The sequence below is a fragment of the Myotis davidii genome, unplaced genomic scaffold (assembly GCF_000327345.1).
Source record: "Myotis davidii unplaced genomic scaffold, ASM32734v1 scaffold200, whole genome shotgun sequence".
NCBI classification, from domain to species: domain Eukaryota; kingdom Metazoa; phylum Chordata; class Mammalia; order Chiroptera; family Vespertilionidae; genus Myotis; species Myotis davidii.
In genome coordinates, this window is record NW_006293700.1 from 1,919,519 (window position 1) to 1,938,001 (window position 18,483).

Genomic DNA, 18,483 nt, shown 5'->3' on the forward strand with positions numbered 1-18,483 from the left:
TTCTCCATGGACACTTGGTTAGGGAATGAGCATTATCTCCACTTCCAGGTCAATGTTTTCCATTCTACTACGTCAACTCTACCTCTTAGATTTTCAGATTCAGTTACATGGAAAGTGAGTTATAGATTAGGAAAAGTGGCATTCATTGTTGGTCATATGAACATCACAGACACACAAAGGGTAGAGACGGGGGTATCTGAGAAATTTAGTATATAAATTTAGAGTAAAACTATCATGGCAGCTCTCTTTGAGGCTAAATAATTTTTAAAATAAGTGATATAGTCACCCAGGGAGAGTGTATCACAAAGATTCTGTTTTCATATCACTGTCAGGGGTCCCTACAGAGAGAGGGTGGTGGTCTCGTCAACCGTAACAAACAAGAAACAGTCTTGTTGGAAGACCGGGTGCAGGTCACCAGTTCTGTAGGTGCAAAGCAACTGTAGTTTAAAAGTTAACCAACCCCTTAAAACTCTCACTAGTAAATCCCTACTACTTTTTAACAGTGAAGAAGAACCCAGGCTATGTGGATTTAAAATGCTACGTCAAAGTGTTGTGTGTGACTTAACCTAGAGAATGTTGACTCGCTGTAACTTCAAAAAAACTTAGAAAAATAAGAAGGTAATGTGTAGGTCAAAGGTCTACTTCACAGGGAACAAGGACTCCCATTAAACACCACAGTCCCAGCCAACAGGAAAATGCTGGGACCTGCTGGGGCCTGTCGGTGCTTCCCAGGTCCTAGAGTGTTTCCCAGCACTCACTGCGCACGCAGGAGGCCATCTAGCCCTCGTGTGTTTTCCCAGAAGCCCGTTTCTCTCCCTCCCTGGCCTCCTCGCCATGGGCTGTGTCCATCATCGGGCGTGATCTATGTGGCAGAAGTTCACACAGCTCCCTGGGGAAAAGCCTCAGAAGGCCGGATGGGCTATTGAAGACCGACATTTCCCCCTTCCTTATGAGAAGGATTTTAAATGACCAAGTTTTCTTTCTCACCCCAGTAACAGTTTCTCTATTCTAAAGAGAATTTTTAACTTCAGTAGGAAACACTGCAAAGCCTTTACATTGATCTTTCTTGATCTATGTTTATATATTTTAAATAAAAAACTTATATAAACAATACTATTGGTATGAATCTCCGATCAATTATTGGTATGATGGGATTGCAAAAGATTTTCGTATAATTTTCAGCACGTGTCATTTGAAATATCAGATGATGCTAAAGGAACTGAAAGGGAATATGACTTTTAAAAAATCAACTTAAGAAAAAAGAATCCTAGAATGTAAGAAAAGACACAAACTAAAATATAGGTACGAGTGGCAAAGCAATTGTGGACATCAGAGCTCGCTGCAATAATAACGCTTGCCTACTGTCATTTTACACCAGGAAGGGCAAATCTCAAATGCTCTGTCATAGCAGATTATGAAAAAGGGGTAATACACATTTTCTTAAAACCCTATTATTTCGGAGTTTGGTATTGTCCCTTTTGAAAAATGCCATTTCTCTAGTTAATGAAAAATGTTAACAGTGCACTTTGCTAAGCAGTTTTTGAGGTTCTAAATGACTGGTAAACTGAAACACTTCATCTATCTGTCTGAAAAGCTATAGAGAGGCAGCCCACAGGAAGTGAGGGTGGGGTCCCTTATTAGGTTATGATTATTAGGTGGCTCCCTCTTCATAACGGACCCCAGAGAAGTGTGGCGCAGAGCACGATCTGGGCAGTTATGTGCTCTTCCAAGCCCTGTGAGCAAGTCTCTCCTCATTGGTTTTGAACCCCAATCTCTTTAACAGAACGAACATTGTATACGAAGAGGGTGTTAGAATTTGTGTTCTTTTCTTCTCTAAGCAAGAGCAATAACGCCTTAGGAAAATAAACAAAGTGGAGTTTCCAGAGGCCTCTGGTCCCTGACGTGTGCATCTGTGCAGTCCCTCCCACCCATCACGGCGAATCCTGACCCCTTCTTGGTGCAGAACGACAGGAATGTCCCGCACCATCACTGCTACTCTGAGGCAATAAAACACTCAGATAGGCTTTCTCACCTCCACCGATTCTGGGAGGACACCAATCAGCTCTATTCTGCCTACCAGTATGGGCACAAGGGAAGATTGACTTGAATAACGCACAATAATGAGCTAATTGGGATTTTTATTATGCTAATGTCCAAATTCATTTCTCCAAACGAAGAGAAGGAGAGTTCTTATGAATCTTAATTTCTGTCATTGTGTCAGAGGCCTCTCCACTTCCAACACCATTTGTTAATTTCAGATATGCTACTAGATAGCGGAGATGAAATATAAATAGAGATGGTCTCTACCTGCAAATATCTGGAATCAACAGAACTATGTTATTAGGGGAAACTGGGCTTGTTTCGAAGCGGAAGCTTAACCCTTAACCAGTTAAGTGACGTGACTTAATTTTAATTGTTTGTGTGTGTTGTGTGTGTTGTGTGTGTTGTATGTGTGGGAAAACCTTTTGCATTTTTTTTTTTACCTCAGACTGCTACACAGACATTCATTTTCTTCACATGACTGAACCTCTGTGGTGGAGGGAAGTGTAAGTCTGTGCTGTGGGGGTAAGTGGGTGGTGATACCAGCAAGAGGTCCAGAACTTACAGTTTTAAAATATTATAACTAAAGCTTGATGTCAACTCAGATGCCTCTTTACATGAAAGGAGAATACGCCTTGCTTGTGACAATCTGGGCAGATATTCTGTGAAACTGATCAATAAATCAAAGGCTGAAGCAGTTTCTCCTAAGTGGTTTTCCTGCCCTAGTACAAGCACACACACACACACACACACACACAGACACACACACACATACACGCACGCACGCACAAGGACACGCACGCATGCACACATCATCATGCTCCCCCTCTGCTTCATTCTCACTGTCAATTCCCTCTGATTGGCCAGCAGCGTTGAAATCACTCTACACCATCAGTACAGCTGACCCCGGGGATTCCAGGCATCTTTGGTCCATCTACACTCATTCATTCCGCTAACTCATATGCATAAAGTTTGTCAATGGTCTGTGAGGACCTCCACACACCATTCGACAACTTCTTCCAGAAACATGGAGGCTGGCCCTGGGAGCAGGAAGATGTCAAAAACTAATAAAGATTTCTCTTCCTTGGGGTGAACTCTACAGTTGTCTATAAACAAAAACATTTTGTCTTTCTCAGTTAAACGTAAGTTTCTGATCTTTCACTAAATGTACAAAAGAGATAAAGCAGAAAGAGGAATTTCCAGCAATCTTGCAGCAAAGGTGAACCATTTCCCAGTCTCAGGTTTTACTTCATGAGCTTTCAGTATTAGTACATGATGAGATCGATATCAGTAAAAAATCACTGTTATTAATTAAAAATAAGAGTTTGGAAAATTTTATAAAAATAATCTTAGGAATTACAGACATTTTTGTATTTAAATCAAGGTGTATTGAAAAGGCACTCTTACCTCAACAGACTCCTATAACAGGGCACACAAAATCATTTAATAATGGTGGATCTTTCTCATCATGTGTTTAATAATTAAGAAATACATATTAAACAGAATCTAATTATTTATCCAAATTTGTCCATAAGGAATCTATAATATATAATTATACACCATCACATTGGGCAGTTAAGTTTCAAGTTAATAGCATATTACCTGGCTTGATATGTGGACATCATGTTATATCCAATCATCTAAAATTAAGTGAAGGGTCATTATAGAAATACCCATATGAAATATTAACTCAGCCACAGAAAATGAGTTCTAAAATCCCTCCAGAAATGCTACTCAACAAAGGGACACACAAAAACACAAAAAGGTTTTAATGCAATATCCAATAAGCCCAGACGCAATGAAGCCCATGGGTAGAAACGCAATCCTCTATTCAATGCTACAAATGTCCTTATTTCTTTTTTTAAAAGAAAATAATGAGTTTGTTTTTTTCCACCATCACTGCTATTCTTCTCTCTATTTTAACACTATGATTATACTTTATGGCTGGGTAGTCCTCTTAGAACTGTTTCTGGTGCATGTGCTTGAGGAAAGAAAGATAAAAAATGATTCCCAAGTGTAAGATTTCTTAAACTCTCAGGGGTGCAGGATGAGTTTTCACCCTAATCCTTCCTGGCCTGACATTCAGGAAATTACAATGGTCAAATATTACTCACAGAATAAAATGGAAAAAGAAAAGACACAGAGAGTCCAAGTCCCATTTCTTAAAAATTAAGATTTAATTTCATCAACATAGATTTACTATCAACCAACTGGAAAAATGTCTAAATGCATATGTGAAATTTTCTGTAAGCTCATTTTGGACTGGTAATCAAGAGGCTGCAGATAGGGGCTTACACTTGGTTTGGTCTCCAGTTTCAAAACCAGAACCCAGGGACTGGTCATTGGAAGCACTCTCTTGAAGATGCATTAGTGGCTATCCATGTCTCTTGGACTTTGGTAGATAATTTTAGTTAACACATATCACACACTCTATTTCTAGAGCTGTGGTAATAAAAATAAAGAAAATGTAGTCCTTTTGCTTTTTTAAAAATTGATTTCAAGGAGAAGGGAGAGAGAGAGAGAGAAACACTGATGTGAGAGAGAAACATCAATTGGTTGCCTCCCACAAGTGCCTAGACCGAGGATCGAACCCACAACCTGAGTATGTGCCCTTACCAGGAATCAAACTGCCACCTTTTGGTGTATGGGACAATGCTCCAATGTCTTGCGCCACACCAGCCAGGGTGAAAACTAAGCCCTTTTAGAAAGGTTGATGGCCACAGCAAGAGCCAGAGTTTTTAGCATATGTCACAAGAAGCGAGGGCAGAAAACTTGGAGTTCACAAAGAATTCTGGAGCTTTTTGAAAAGAAGCAGGGAGGTCGTTCCGTCTAACCCCTTGATGTTACAAATGTGCAAATTTAGGCCTGGAGAATAGGTGAGTGAAGAGCAAAAGTACAATCAGGTATCTTGCCACTAAGCGCAATCCCCTTCCCAGCATCACCCACTCCTTCCATAGTCCTTCAGATCCCACTTTAGTAAGTTCCTATTGGCCTACAAGGTTCACACAAGGCGACGTCAGTGTGTATACAGACCTTGCATCTGGTAGCTGTACGGTGCCTGTCCAGGCTGAGGGGTACCGAAGCTGGTGCCATAGCTGAGAAAGCCTGTCTGGCCAGGTGACTGCGACTGTGACAATCCACCTTCAGTCTTGATGCCTGCCCACAATGCACCTAAATCAGTTAGTGATAGCTTATCTATCTGTTCATTTCCAAAAGCTGGTAAATATGCAAAAACACTCCCACAATGGTTTGTTTCAAATGTTTCCCAATATTCTCTTAATAATCAAGGGTATATATGCTTAGAGTGAAATACCCTAAACTATAACTTCAATTTAAAAAACTAGATTATTGCAGATTTGAATGCCTACTCACATTGTTCTTTCTTAGTGTTTTTCTGAATTCCATTTTCTATGAAATGGAACTCCAGTGATAGTATTTTTATACTTGTTTAATTGTTTTACAAAAGTTTAAGATCATCTTTCTCCTCTATAGTCAAGAAATGGTCATAACTAAACTTTAAAGTATTCCAAAAGTTGCTATGTTGATTATGGCCAGAATCAAAATCCTCCCCCTCAACCCCCCGCCCTCTAAAAAGTAATTAGATTCTCTAGCCTCATAGCATTTTCTTTCTTTACTCTTTTACCACAAGGATGTTTTTAGTACACACTTATTTTGAAGTCAGAGGAGGCAATTTTGGGTACAGAATAAGCTGCACAAGGGAAAAACTTCCCAATATTCAGATCCTAGCAGGAAATAAGCACACAAAAAGCAGGATATTAAGAACTAAATCCTGTAGAACAGCAAGTGAAGTTGCCCAGTAGTTCCCATTTTGTCCCTTGTAGTTTCAAGTATTTATTCAAATATATTTTTTAAGGTTGCTGACCAACTGACTTAATTTTTTATTAAGTTGTATACTTAAAAATATTTTTAAAATTTTCAATTATAGTTTTATAATATTATATTAATTTTAGGTACACAACCCAGTGAATAGACATTTACATAATTTATGAAGTGATCACCCCAATAAATTGAGTACCCACCTGGCATTATAAGTACTTATTACAATTCAAATAGAATTGATTCAAGTGTAGCCTAAAGTACACATTCTGTTTATTGTACTGTAACAGAAATAATGTATTTGTGGCCTCCAAGTACTTCCTAAAGCCTCAGTTTGACATCCTAGTTTCAGGACTCGGGTCTGGCAGGATTGCTGTACAGGTTCAGCCCTGGATCCTAATTAAAGACAGTCACGAAAGTTCCCAACTGTCCTTCATTCCTACGGGGGGAGGGGGGACACTTCTGCCAAGGGAATTCACATTTTTGAATAATTTCACTTTGCACTTCAGATAAATGATATCTCAAATCTTTGGGATCTAGAATACACAGTAGCCTCACTGTTTATTTCCATTTTAGGGGAATGAAGTTAGGTAGAATGCATCAGTAGAATGAAGTTAGGTAATTTTCCTGAGGCAGTTGAAGAATCTGACACTTGGCTGAGAGAAAGCCTCCTCTAATTCCTGCAGTATCACTAAATAACCTCATAATGGCCATGACATTTAAGTCTTACCCTTAACGTTTTAAAAAATGTGATTTTCTCTGTATAGGTCAGCGATGGCGAACCTATGACACATGTGTCAGAGGTGACACGCGAACTCATTTTTTTTGGTTGATTTTTCTTGTGAAATGGCATTTAAATATACAAAATAAATATCGAAAATATAAGTTTTTGTTTTACTATGGTTGCAAAGATCAAAAAATTTCTATATGTGACACGGCACCACAGTTAAGTTAGGGTTTTTCAAAATGCTGACACGCCGAGTTCAAAAGGTTCGCCATCACTGGTATAAGTAATCCTAACCAATGAATAACCCATAAATAAATAAATCCTGGTATAAATAAATCCTGGATGGCTCTATGGTGTGATGGCTCTAGAACCTCCCACTCTTCCCATATTGTCACAATAGGGATCGCCCCCCTCCTCTCTCCATCAAGGCTATAATGATCTGCTTCCAGTCTCTACCTGAGCCACCTCTGCTGTTAGCCTGGAGGGATAGGAATCTTTGCGTTAGAAACAGGTAAGGAAAAGCAGGAGGGGGTAGAAAAGGCCCATAGCCACGCCTGTCTCTGTAGCTTCTACCCACAAACTGGCAAATCCATCTCATTTATCAACTCTAAGCAGGTCTACTGAGGACTAGTATGAGCTCTTCTTCCCCACCGATCTATTGTTCTAACTATGAAAAGATTTGCCTATCTTTTCTTATAGGGTCTCAGTAAAAAGTCGGGGGGGCACAAATCCTTGGAGAACATCTTTGAAGACCATTGGAACCTTGACTATCAGCAGTTAAAAACCCTGAACTATGTGCTCAAGCAATGGGGAGAGGGCTGCCATATTGTTTGATGCACTGACCCAAGGAAAAAATAGAATGCCTGGTCAGAAGCACTGGGGGCATCCCTTTGTAGTCAAGGCCCAAAAAGAGAAGAAAGAAGGTGATCAGGAAACTTCTAAGGACTGAGAATCCTTCCAAGAAGATTTATAAGCATGGAAGGCCCAAGGGTCAAAGCCCTTTACAAGGAGCCTTGTCTGACCTCCTCCCAGCCCTACCTGTCATATAAACTTCCCATCCTTACTCTACTAGTTCTGATTCTAATCACAGAAACTCTGCTCATCTCACCCACCAGGAACAATCGTTTCAGACAATAGAGACATCTGCTAATGGTTTGGAACTGGAGGAGGCCCTACACCACAGCCCAGATGGTGGCAATGGGCCCTATCATGACTGAATTGAATGGGAGGGAGATGGTGAGAGGCAGCCCAAGCAATACCAGGAATGGTACCTTCCCACAACAGCGCTGGCAGGTCTACACTACGCTAGCATGGTCTATATTGGAAAAGATACAAACTTCAAATAATCAGCTTACAATAAAATCTGAGAATATACCCTGGGGAATCCTTAACTCACTGTATAGAACTAAAGCTACACAATTTAAATCATAGCAAAAGAATAGTTAAAAAGTAAATTATAGATAAATTTGATTTATAGCTAATATTATTTTGAGAAACCTTGAGTCAAAGTTATGGAAATGAAATACAATTCTAGGAAGTCCATTGTATGGCTGTTTTTTTTAAAGTCTAGTTTAAAAACATTTAGCTAGATCACATTCAGTGCTGATAGTTTTGAAATAAAACTATAAAGGGTGAAGTTATATATAGATAATTTAGATTTCAATTTCTAGATATTTTATAAGAAATTTATATATGGTTGCCTTGGTTTGGGGTAAAGACAGAAAAATGAAAGAAATGAAGTAATTTACCTTCTAATTATTAATGAAATGCTTAAAAACATTTCTTTCAATATACTACAGAAAAAATATACTATAAAACAATAGCAGCAGAAGCATAATTAGAATATTGATCACAAAATATAACCCTTTGCAATAAGCACAGAATTGCTTATTCTACCAGCTCTTTCCTCCAAAATTAAATACTTTTTCTTGATAAGTTTTTATGTATTTCTTCATAAAATGCCAATAATTCATACATTTCTATTCAAATGGGTTGCAATTTGTTTAAAATTAGAATTGCAATTCAACTGAAGAAAGGGTATTTTGAAATGCTACGATTCTGTAAAACTAAACTTGGGAGGTTTTGCCTGACTTATTTTTAAAGTACAGGTATTGACCCTGTAACAATGGAGCTAAATTACCTGGAGATACAGATAATCTGCAGGTGAGGAGGAACAAACGGGAGGTGAGCTTGAACCGCTTCCTGATTTGCCTCTTTAAAGCTGTGTAGCTCACTTTTCCTAACGGTGGATAAGGCTGAAATGTGATCACACTACCACCCTCGAGTTCAGAGCGAGGGTTTGTTGAATTCCGCTTGTACTTCCCTAATCGTAGCCAGGCATCTGATAAATAGGAAATGAATCTTTACCCCAAAAGACTTCATTCACAGACGTTTTATCGCAAATATGCACCCACATACTTTGCATTCCAGAGCCAAGCGCTCAAATGGCAAATGAAGAGGGAGCTATAAATAGAAGGAAATGAGAGCAAGAGGGCCTGTGACCCTCGCCATCCAGTTGCCACCTCTGACCTCAATATAAGCAGCCACCAGGTCTCACAATGTCCACTTGAAACGATCGCATTAGGGAGGTAGGCACAAAAGGTGACAGCGCTTTCTAAGGTGGCCCAAGATGGCAGTCTTTCCGTGCCACTCAGGTAGGCCCGCCCAAGAATGGCACCCCTAAACGGAAAATCGGACTTACTCACCATATGAGGAAATTCCGTATGGCTGTCCCGGCTGTGGGTAGGTGGCGTAGGCTGTGGCTTGCTGCATTCCTGTGGTGAACTGTGTTTGCCCATATGCAGCCATAGTTTGTGAGGAAGGGGTAGGGAGAATATGTGGGTATGCTCTGCTATTTGTCAGAAATGACAGAAAATGAAAGCCCATGCATTAGATGGAAACATGCAAGGAAACTGATTCACAAGCATTTCACAAATTTCAGTTAGACTATCTCTGCAAGTACAAGTTCAAATGTAAGATACAAAGTGCTGAGAGACCTCCGTCTCCACCAATGAGGCCCAAAACAAATTTGCATAAATACATTAAAGTCTCTATGAAATGCACTTGAGTTTAAATTAAGATGTAACGTGGGCACAGGACATGACTGGAAATAAGGTACAAGGCTACTCAGAAAAAGCTACTTATGGAGAGAAAATACATCTTACTTGGAAGGATAGATCTGTGGTGGGGAGAACTGGTGAGTGGGTCTTGGGCTGAAGCTGCTGCTCCCAATTGCTGAAAAAAAAACAAGAAATGCACAATGATCAGAGCAAAAGACAAAAATATGTATCAAGCAGGGATATCGTTTGAACTGTAGGTTGACCACAGAGATTTTTCTAACCTGTAGAAATAGAGCCGACCTAATAGAAAGTAAAACCACATTAAGAAACCTATAAGAACTGATGAAGTGGTTTTAAGTTTAAATGAACTCTTAGAAAACATAGTCACAATCTTCTAAAACACCTGCCAGCATGCTGTGATGGGCTTTTTGGTGGCAGAACTTGAAGGGTACAAGGAGCCCTGGCTACTGTTTGGAACGATGCTGAAAGGGGAGATGTGAAGTGGGATTGCGGGGCTGGGCAGGACCCAGAAGGTCACCTGGCCTATTGTTTCTGCTCAACGGGAACACACACCTGGGGCTGGATTACCAAGAAACACGGTCTAATCTTCTCCCCAGTGAGCAGAAATAGGACAGGTCCTCATTTGCCTGCACTGATTTAGCAATATTTCTGCAAAAATGCATTCCTATAACTATCTTAAATTTCTCAAGTTGCAAGCTGAGCCTGTATTTTCTTGGCTGCGGTGGATGTTCCTTTGCCTTCAGTTATAGGTGCTCAACTTCAGTGTCCAAATAAAAAGCTGTGTGTGGGGTTTTTTTGTTGTTGTTGTTTTTTTTTCCAAAGGGAGCATTCAAGCAGAATTTTGTTCAAAAAAATCACATACATTTAATTCATTATGTCTCAGAAATGTACTAAATTCTTCTATCAAATGTTCTCTTACATTCCTCTGAACAAAAGAAACACAAATCCATTTTTGCTAACAGCAGGCCTTAAAACGTTAGTTTTCAGCTTCTTTTGCTATACATAGGGCTGTTTATCTATGTACATATATATCTATCTACATTTTAATTACATACATACAGACATATATAATACATATTATATATGTAATGTATATAATATATACTAGGGGCACGGTGCACGAAATTCGTGCACTGGGTGTGTGTGTGGGGGGGGGGGTGTCCCTCAGCCCAGCCTGCCCCCTCTCACATACTGGGCGCCCTCAGGTGTTGACCCCCATCACCCTCCAATCGCAGGATCGGCCCCTTGCCCAGGCCTGACGCCTCTGCCAGAAGTGTCAGGCTTGGACAGGGGACCCCCATCCCTCCCCGATCACTGGCTCTGGCCCCCGCCCAGGCCTGAGGCCTCTGGCCCAGGAATCATGCCTGGGCAGGGGACCCCCATCTCCCTCTGATCGCTTGCTCCACCCCCCGCCCAAGCCTGACGCCTCTGACCCAGGCTTCAGGTCTGGGCAAGGGGACCATCATATCGCCCCAATACCTGGCTCCGCCCCCCCCCCAGGCCTGAGGCCTCTGGCCCAGGTATCAGGCCTGGGCAGGGGACCCCCAGCCCCCCGCCAGGCCTGATGCCTCGGCCAGAGGAGTTGACCCTCATCACCCTCCAATCATCAATCACCGGATCGGCCCCTTGACCAGGCCTGAGGCCTCCAGCAGAGGTGTCAGACCTGGGCAGGGGACCCCCAGTTCCCCGCGGTTGCAGGCTCCACCCCTGCCCAGGCCTAACGCCTCTGGCCTAGGCGTCCGGCCCCGGCAGCGGGGACCTGCAGTGGCAGCGAGGGGTGCCGCGATCGCACGGGCTCCGCCCCTGCCCCTGCAGGACACCTCTGGCTGAGACACCCGGCCCGGGCAGCGGGGACCCGCAGCTGCAGCGGCCCTGCGATCGTGGGCTCTGCTTTAGGCCCAGGCAAGGGACCCCTAGATCCTGGGACTGCCAGCTTCGACCGTGCCCAGCTTCCATCACTGGCTCCACCCCTACTTCCTGCTATCACTGGCCAGGGCGGAAAAGGCACCTGATTCTTCAATCATGGCTGGGGGACAGGGCAAAGGCAGCCCCAGGGTTTCCGATCACTGTCAGTGGCAGGGGTCTTCTAGGAAGCCCCCTTTCACCTCCCTGAATTGTGCCTTTCCCTTTTGCCTCCCTGAATTGTGCCTACAATTTTTCTCTTTTATTAGTGTAGATAATGTAATGTGTATATATATATATAGTTTCCCTCAAACTCTATTCTCTGCCTGGCTAAAATGTATGTTCTTTGATTCTTTGGGTAAATTATCACCAGATGTAATATGTTTACTTTCTTCTTCACTAATAATTCCTCTCTTCAGAGGTTCTATTATTTACTAACTATAGTCTTCATTAAAACCCTTCTCAAGTTTTATTGTTCATGATGTCACATCAGTACATTTATGCCTCTCAATGTAATTTTCTAACTCGTGTTTGGGAGAACATTGGTGGCATTGAACTAGAATCTCGAAATCTATGACTACCCCTTTCCTTGGAAAGCCAGCAGGCCCAACCCAGTGACAACAGAATAGATCTGGACTGGCACCCCTCCTTCTAGCTGCCAGACTTCAACCCTGTGGCCGTCACTGTGGCTGAGACGGGGTCCAAACTGAAGAAATGGCTGGCTGACCCACTGATGTCCCTTTGTCCTCAGGCACATGTTGAGTACCGCTTTGTTCCAGGCATTGGCTAGGTCAGTGATGGCGAACCTTTTGAGCTCGGGGTGTCAGCATTTTGAAAAACCCTAACTTAACTCTGGTGCCGTGTCACATATATAAATTTTTTGATATTTGCAACCATAGTAAAACAAAGACTTATATTTCTGATATTTATTTTATATATTTAAATGCCATTTCACAAAGAAAAATCAACCAAAAAAATGAATTCGCGTGTCACCTCTGATACGCATGTCATAGGTTTGCCATCACTGGACTAGGGGCTACAGGTGCAAAGACAAGTTCTGCCTGCCACAGGCAGGGAGGGGGCACACAAATAGCTTTGGGAGGGTTAGTTCAATATTGCAGTTTAGAGAAGGGAGGGATTAGTGAGAGAACACCAGGATCACAAGGACTACCACTTGCCAAGGTCACCTGTGACTACAACCTTTTCTACTCCCATTTTCTAAGCCTGAATAGAAGCCAAGGGCAAAGGAGATTTATCCCACGGAGTCCCTGCACAATCACAGTTACAGATAAATTTTTAAAAATAAGACTATTACCAAAAAACTACACAAATGCCATCTGACGACGGAAATCACAGAAACCCCTTTTTATTCTTTTCTAGCTCTATCCCTGTGTTTTTCAAATTGTGAGTCAGGACCCATAAAAAGATCATAAACTCAACTTTATAGGTTACACCCAGCAATGTTTTGTTTCAAACAGAATAATAAAATAGAAGATACCAGGGTTATTACGCAGGGTATGAGAAGTTCTATGAGGCTCTGAATTAGATTAAACACATAGTCTATGTGTGTACACACGACAAAAGAGGTTTCAGAGGCTGCAGTGTGTGGTAATTAAACACGTTCTGGAATCAGAATTGAATTTCAGCTCCGATTTAAGTTCCGACTCTTCTATGTGGTCTTAGTCAAATGACTGGATCCCTCTCAGCCTTGATATGTTCTCACGTAAAATGATGGCAATAATACTACCAGTAGGAATGTTGTGAGACTAAATGAAATAATCAACAAAAAGTGCATAATACAGTGTTTCTGTAATATGTTTATTTTCTCAGACACCCAGATAACCACTACCTTTGTCCCAAATTTGCCATTCCTTTTGTGTTTTTACTTCCATGTAATGGACAGCATCACCTTCTGTTCAGCAAAATGCTTAAACAGCAGGATTCTTTTCCCCCATTTACATCTGGGGGTAGAAATGAAGTAACACATCCAAGTGACTAAATGAGAAAGTATTTCCGCCAGCCTGACTCTTTTCATCAAAACATACTATCTCTTGACAGCCTACATAGAGACTAGAAACCTCAAAATCATCTCATTCCCCCCCCCTTCTATTTCATGACTCTCAAGTCACCCATCCCAAATCCAGAAATTGCCTGTTGAGTTTCCTGCATCCTCCATCCCTTCCCTCCCTTCCCAGTTCAGGTTGTCAGTATGTCTCACCTGGACAACCGCAACTGCCCCCTAGCTTCCGTTCCTGACTCCCAGCCATCACCCGCTGACTCCCACTACTGTCACTACAGTGATCTTTCTTTAATGGAAACTTTATGATCATTCTCCAGCCTGCAGTCTGTCCACTGAGCTCACATTATCCCTAGGAAAAATTCCAAATCCTGGGCAGAGTACACGAAATGCTGCAAGCTTCCACCCTCCCCTGGGTTAGTGTTCCATAGCCTCCCTGGATGTGAGGATGCCCCACCCATGCCCTGAATTTTCATGTCATCTCAACTGCTCTTTATACCAGACCCTCTGCCTCGCAATGCTCTTCTCTCCTCTCCTGACTAACACTCACCGCTCTGTTGGGACTAAAACATCATTGTCTCTTTAGGATAATGGCTGCCTTCTCTTTACTTTCTTAAAATGCTATAAACAACGGCAATGCAGCACTCAACACATTGCCTCGCAGTCAGCATATATAGCCTATAGATGTTGGATTTCTCTGCTAACCCCGAGTTTCTGGGACCAAGGACCACTTACTCTATCTCAGCACCTGATGGGGCCTGGCATGTGGTAAGTAATCAATAAACAATATTTGGCCCACCTGGCATGGCTCATTGGTTGAGCATGAACTATGAACCAGACCAGGGCACATGAACAGGTTGTCGGCTTGATCCTAGTGTGGGGTGAACAGGAGACAGCTGATCAATGATTTTCCCTCATCATGGATGTTTCTGTCTCTCTCTCTCCCTCTTCCTTCCTCTCTCTGCAATCAATAAAAATATATTTAAAAATAAAAAATAAACAATATGTGTTCAATGAGATGGTGAGCTTTATGTCATGAGCAAAGTAGATACTTTAAAAACCATAAAAACTATTGAAAAATGGTTAAATTTTTAAAAGTAATTTTATAAACATGCGCAATAAACTTAACTCATCTCTTTGGCAATAGAAACTGGACTAAATAGTATTCTTGTGAAGTAAATGTGAATAAGAACCTGCAATGCTGCCCAAGTGTCTTTTTGCTACTTCCCTCACTGACATAGACGGAAAATTATTGAATATCTAATGCTGTATCTTTTGGGCTTTCTCGGAATCCAAATCCTGCCATCTCTGTGTGGTCTGAAGTCAAGCATCTTCCATCATAAGCCTCAAGTATCTGATCCCCTTAATTGCTTAAAACACCCTTTAAAACGGTGATCTATGAATTCATATGAATTTTAATTTTATGAAACTAGAATAACCTAAACAAAAAAGAATGTTCACAGCTCATCTATGAAAAGAACTAAAATGGTTATCTTTCCATCAGCAAACTCCAAGCTCCACATGCTAGAGCCTTGGAAATTATGGACAACTAATACCTCTCTAGTTTAGCACAGGTGTTTCGTGTTACTTTCCATTCTTTTTCCTACTTCTAATGTATAAACTGAAGAAGCGCCCCAAATCTTATGGTAGGAAGAACCCAAGATAAATAATATTTACAAGTTTGAGAATCCACTGAAGAGGTCAATAGAAATTTCAAAATTAGCAAGTTCTCCGTTCGCAGGTCCCATCTCATTACTAAGCCAATCACATCCAAAGCCTAAAAGTATGTTTTGATTCTTCCCTTTCCCCCATACCCTTTTTCTTTATAAATTAAGTAAGCTCTGCCTTCAAAATATCTTCTAAATCTGGCACCTTCTCTCTTCCTGTTGACTACCACTGTCCAAATCGCCAACACTGTAGCCACCAGAGAGTGGCAGGCAGGACATGGACACTCCCCCTGCCTCCCCACCCTTCCCTCTCTCCTCCACTCCTTTTCCCTAACAGAATCCTGGCACATTTACTCCTGACTTGGTGGCTCTTCTAGGAAGGATGTGGCCTAACACAGCTCTCTTTCTTCTGACCAGGGAGAGGCTAACATCCCTGCTTCCATTCCCTCTGCCCACTCTTGTCCCATAGCGCATTTTCTATACAATAAACAGTGATCTCTTGAAAACTTAAATTAGATCATGTGACAACCACAACGCCCACCTCTCCATCTCCCAGCCCTGTTACCCTCCTATTACATTTAGATTGACTCAAACTTATTCCTTCACGTCACTCTGCTCAGATGCCCTCTCCTTAGACTGGCCTTCCCTATGAGACCTCCATCTGTTCTTCACTGTATTCTTTGATCTGCTATTGTTTTCTTCATAGCACTTTTCATTATGTTCCGACACTATCACTTTCCTATTTACTGTCTGTCTCTCCCACAAGAATGGAAGCTCCCTGAGGGCAGGGACATTGTCTACTTTTTCACTGCTCTATTCCACTGTCTGGAACATTACCTAGTGTATAGTAGGTGCTCAATACGTAATTATTGAACGGAGGAATCAGACCCCAAAAGTTATATCTTTTCACAAACACTTTTTTAAATTAAAATAAAAACATATTTGCCACACACGGTGACTTTTTTCCCCTCTAGAAGCATTTCTGTTTCTATTTCCAGGTTCCAATACCACCAGAAGTCAATTTTGTATGAGTAATATCATTGGCTGGCATTTTCTTTAACAAATTAATAACACATTTAGGTTTTATGGAAATGGCTGAAGCAGCAGGCAAGACATTTTGCAATCCCTTAAAAACACATTATTTTCAACCCCAATTGTTCTTAACATTTAAATCATTAAAATATTGCTTTTCATTCGTAAATAGTAAATGACCGGAACATCACTATATTTTAAAAACTTAATAAACAACCCTGCAATTTTTCATTCAGCCACGTGCCTTGGAAAACCAATCCTCTCCCCCAGTTCCTCACACCAGGATATCTGGTGATTTTTCTGGAAGAGTGAGCCTCCTGCCTCTTTAACGCTTTAAGATGCTAGGGTTCCTTGGAGGTCAGATGTAGAGATAGGTATTACCAATGTCAGAATGGCTCTATTTCTTCTTTATCCTAGTTTTTTTTTTCCCTTAAGACACCCACCATAGTCGGGATGTAAATTTTTAAGCCATCATGAAGGAGGAAATAAAGAGTGGGGATCGCAGAGGCAAGGCCATCTTGGCGTTAAATGCTTAGAGAATGCTTGCAACAGCCTCTCCTTTCTCTGATAAACCCTAAGTCCCGCTCACAGCCACTCCGGCATGCCATGATTTCTGCATCCTTACTCAAGGAAGGAAGGAAGGAAAGAAGAAAGGGAGGGGAGAGGGAAGTTAGAAGCGAAGGAAAAAGAAAGGTAAAGGATGTGAAAAGAATGTCCATCCCCACGGTGCTCCAAGCTTCCTATGCCTGATCCAATCCCCTCGCTCACCTGATCCTTCCCTCTGTGTCCATCAGAGAATCAATCTGTGGAAGACGAGATGCTCTGCAGCTTCTTCAGGCTCCTCATCGAACTCCCCCTCCGCCTCCAGCTAAGCCCCTGCTTTGCCTGCACGTCCTTTCCAAGCAGAGGCTGCTCGTTCTCTCAGATTCCAGATACCACAAAGGCCTGATCATGTGTCCTCACCGCTGCTTCTTCCAAACCATTGCTTTTCTGCTCAGCCATCAAACCCTCCCTTCCCTGAGATTTGTGACAACGTTCCCATGGCGACCCATCTCCTACACACCGCCTTGCGTTTATCAAAAATGTAGTGTTTTGACTGTGTCCCGACAAGACCCAACATTATCTTGGGTTATGCATCCAACCCTTTCCTCATTCTATCTCACCCTCAACTCTAGCCTTCTATGTCAATCATCAAGCACAATACCACATCCTGGACCCTTTTCTTCATTCCACAACAGCAATGACCCAATCAGGTGTTTACTTAAGAAACATTGACTGACCATCGCGCATGTGCTCGACTCCATGCTGGCCTCTGGGACTGTAAGTGTGAAAGGGCAAATAGAACCCCCGTTCTCACAGGCTGTATTTAGGAGGAGGAAGGGCCACGAAAACTAATTCTAAAGGTAGTGACAAAGGCTGAGGAAGGGAAGCACAGAGAACCAGCTGCAGCAGCATGTGGTAGAACCCTCACCGGTTTTGAGATTAAGGAAGAAACACCCTCTCTTTCCAGAATTTTCACTGCTTTGTTCCCATGTTACCTGTTCTCCAACCTCATCAAGAGATGCAGGACCCCTGTCCTTAATCTTCTTGCAACTTATTGTCCCTACCTTTTCATTCTTTCTATCTCTCCTGGATTCATAAATAATTACTATTTTTAAAATATATGTTTTTACTGACTTTTTTAAGAAAGAGAAGAAGGGAGGAGAGAGAGAAACATTGATCTGTTGCCCCCAGCACATACCCCAACCAGGGAGTGTGCCCTGCCTCAGAACTGGTGACGTTTCGGTGCACAGGACAATGCTTAAACTGAGCCACACCAGTCAGGGCAAATAATTAATGGTACTTTAAACCATTCTTTTACTGGTCATCTTAATCCTCTTCTCTCCGTGCCCTACCTGGAAAATCCTCAATCTTGGATCCAGACAATGTCTTTTCTGGGCAGCTAAGCCCCATAAAGAGAAACCGCTCTGCCGTAAAGGGTCCGCTCATTAGTTCCATCTTTGGACCTTTGACTCTACTGTCAATCCTCTTAACAAATATCTGAGTGCCAGGTACCAGTTCAGGTGTTGGGGATACAAATGAATGAAACACGACCAAGTCCCTGCCCCCACAAGCTTACATTTTGTTGGGGGCGGGGAGAGAGACCAACATAAACCTAATACATGGGTAAGTGATATAGTT

The 18,483-nt window shown here is 41.9% G+C and overlaps 1 protein-coding gene across 1 annotated transcript in view; it reads right to left on the bottom strand.

The window, feature by feature from the left end:
* EYA1 (EYA transcriptional coactivator and phosphatase 1) overlaps positions 1 to 18,483 on the bottom strand; it is a 157,970-nt gene that overhangs the window by 112,826 nt on the left and 26,661 nt on the right. The window contains exons 4-6 of the mRNA XM_006767356.2: positions 9,769 to 9,838; positions 9,310 to 9,455; positions 5,074 to 5,196 (exon numbers count right to left, since the gene is read on the bottom strand). Coding sequence (XP_006767419.1) covers positions 5,074 to 5,196; positions 9,310 to 9,455; positions 9,769 to 9,838 — 339 coding nt within the window. The remainder of the gene's footprint in view (positions 1 to 5,073; positions 5,197 to 9,309; positions 9,456 to 9,768; positions 9,839 to 18,483) is intronic.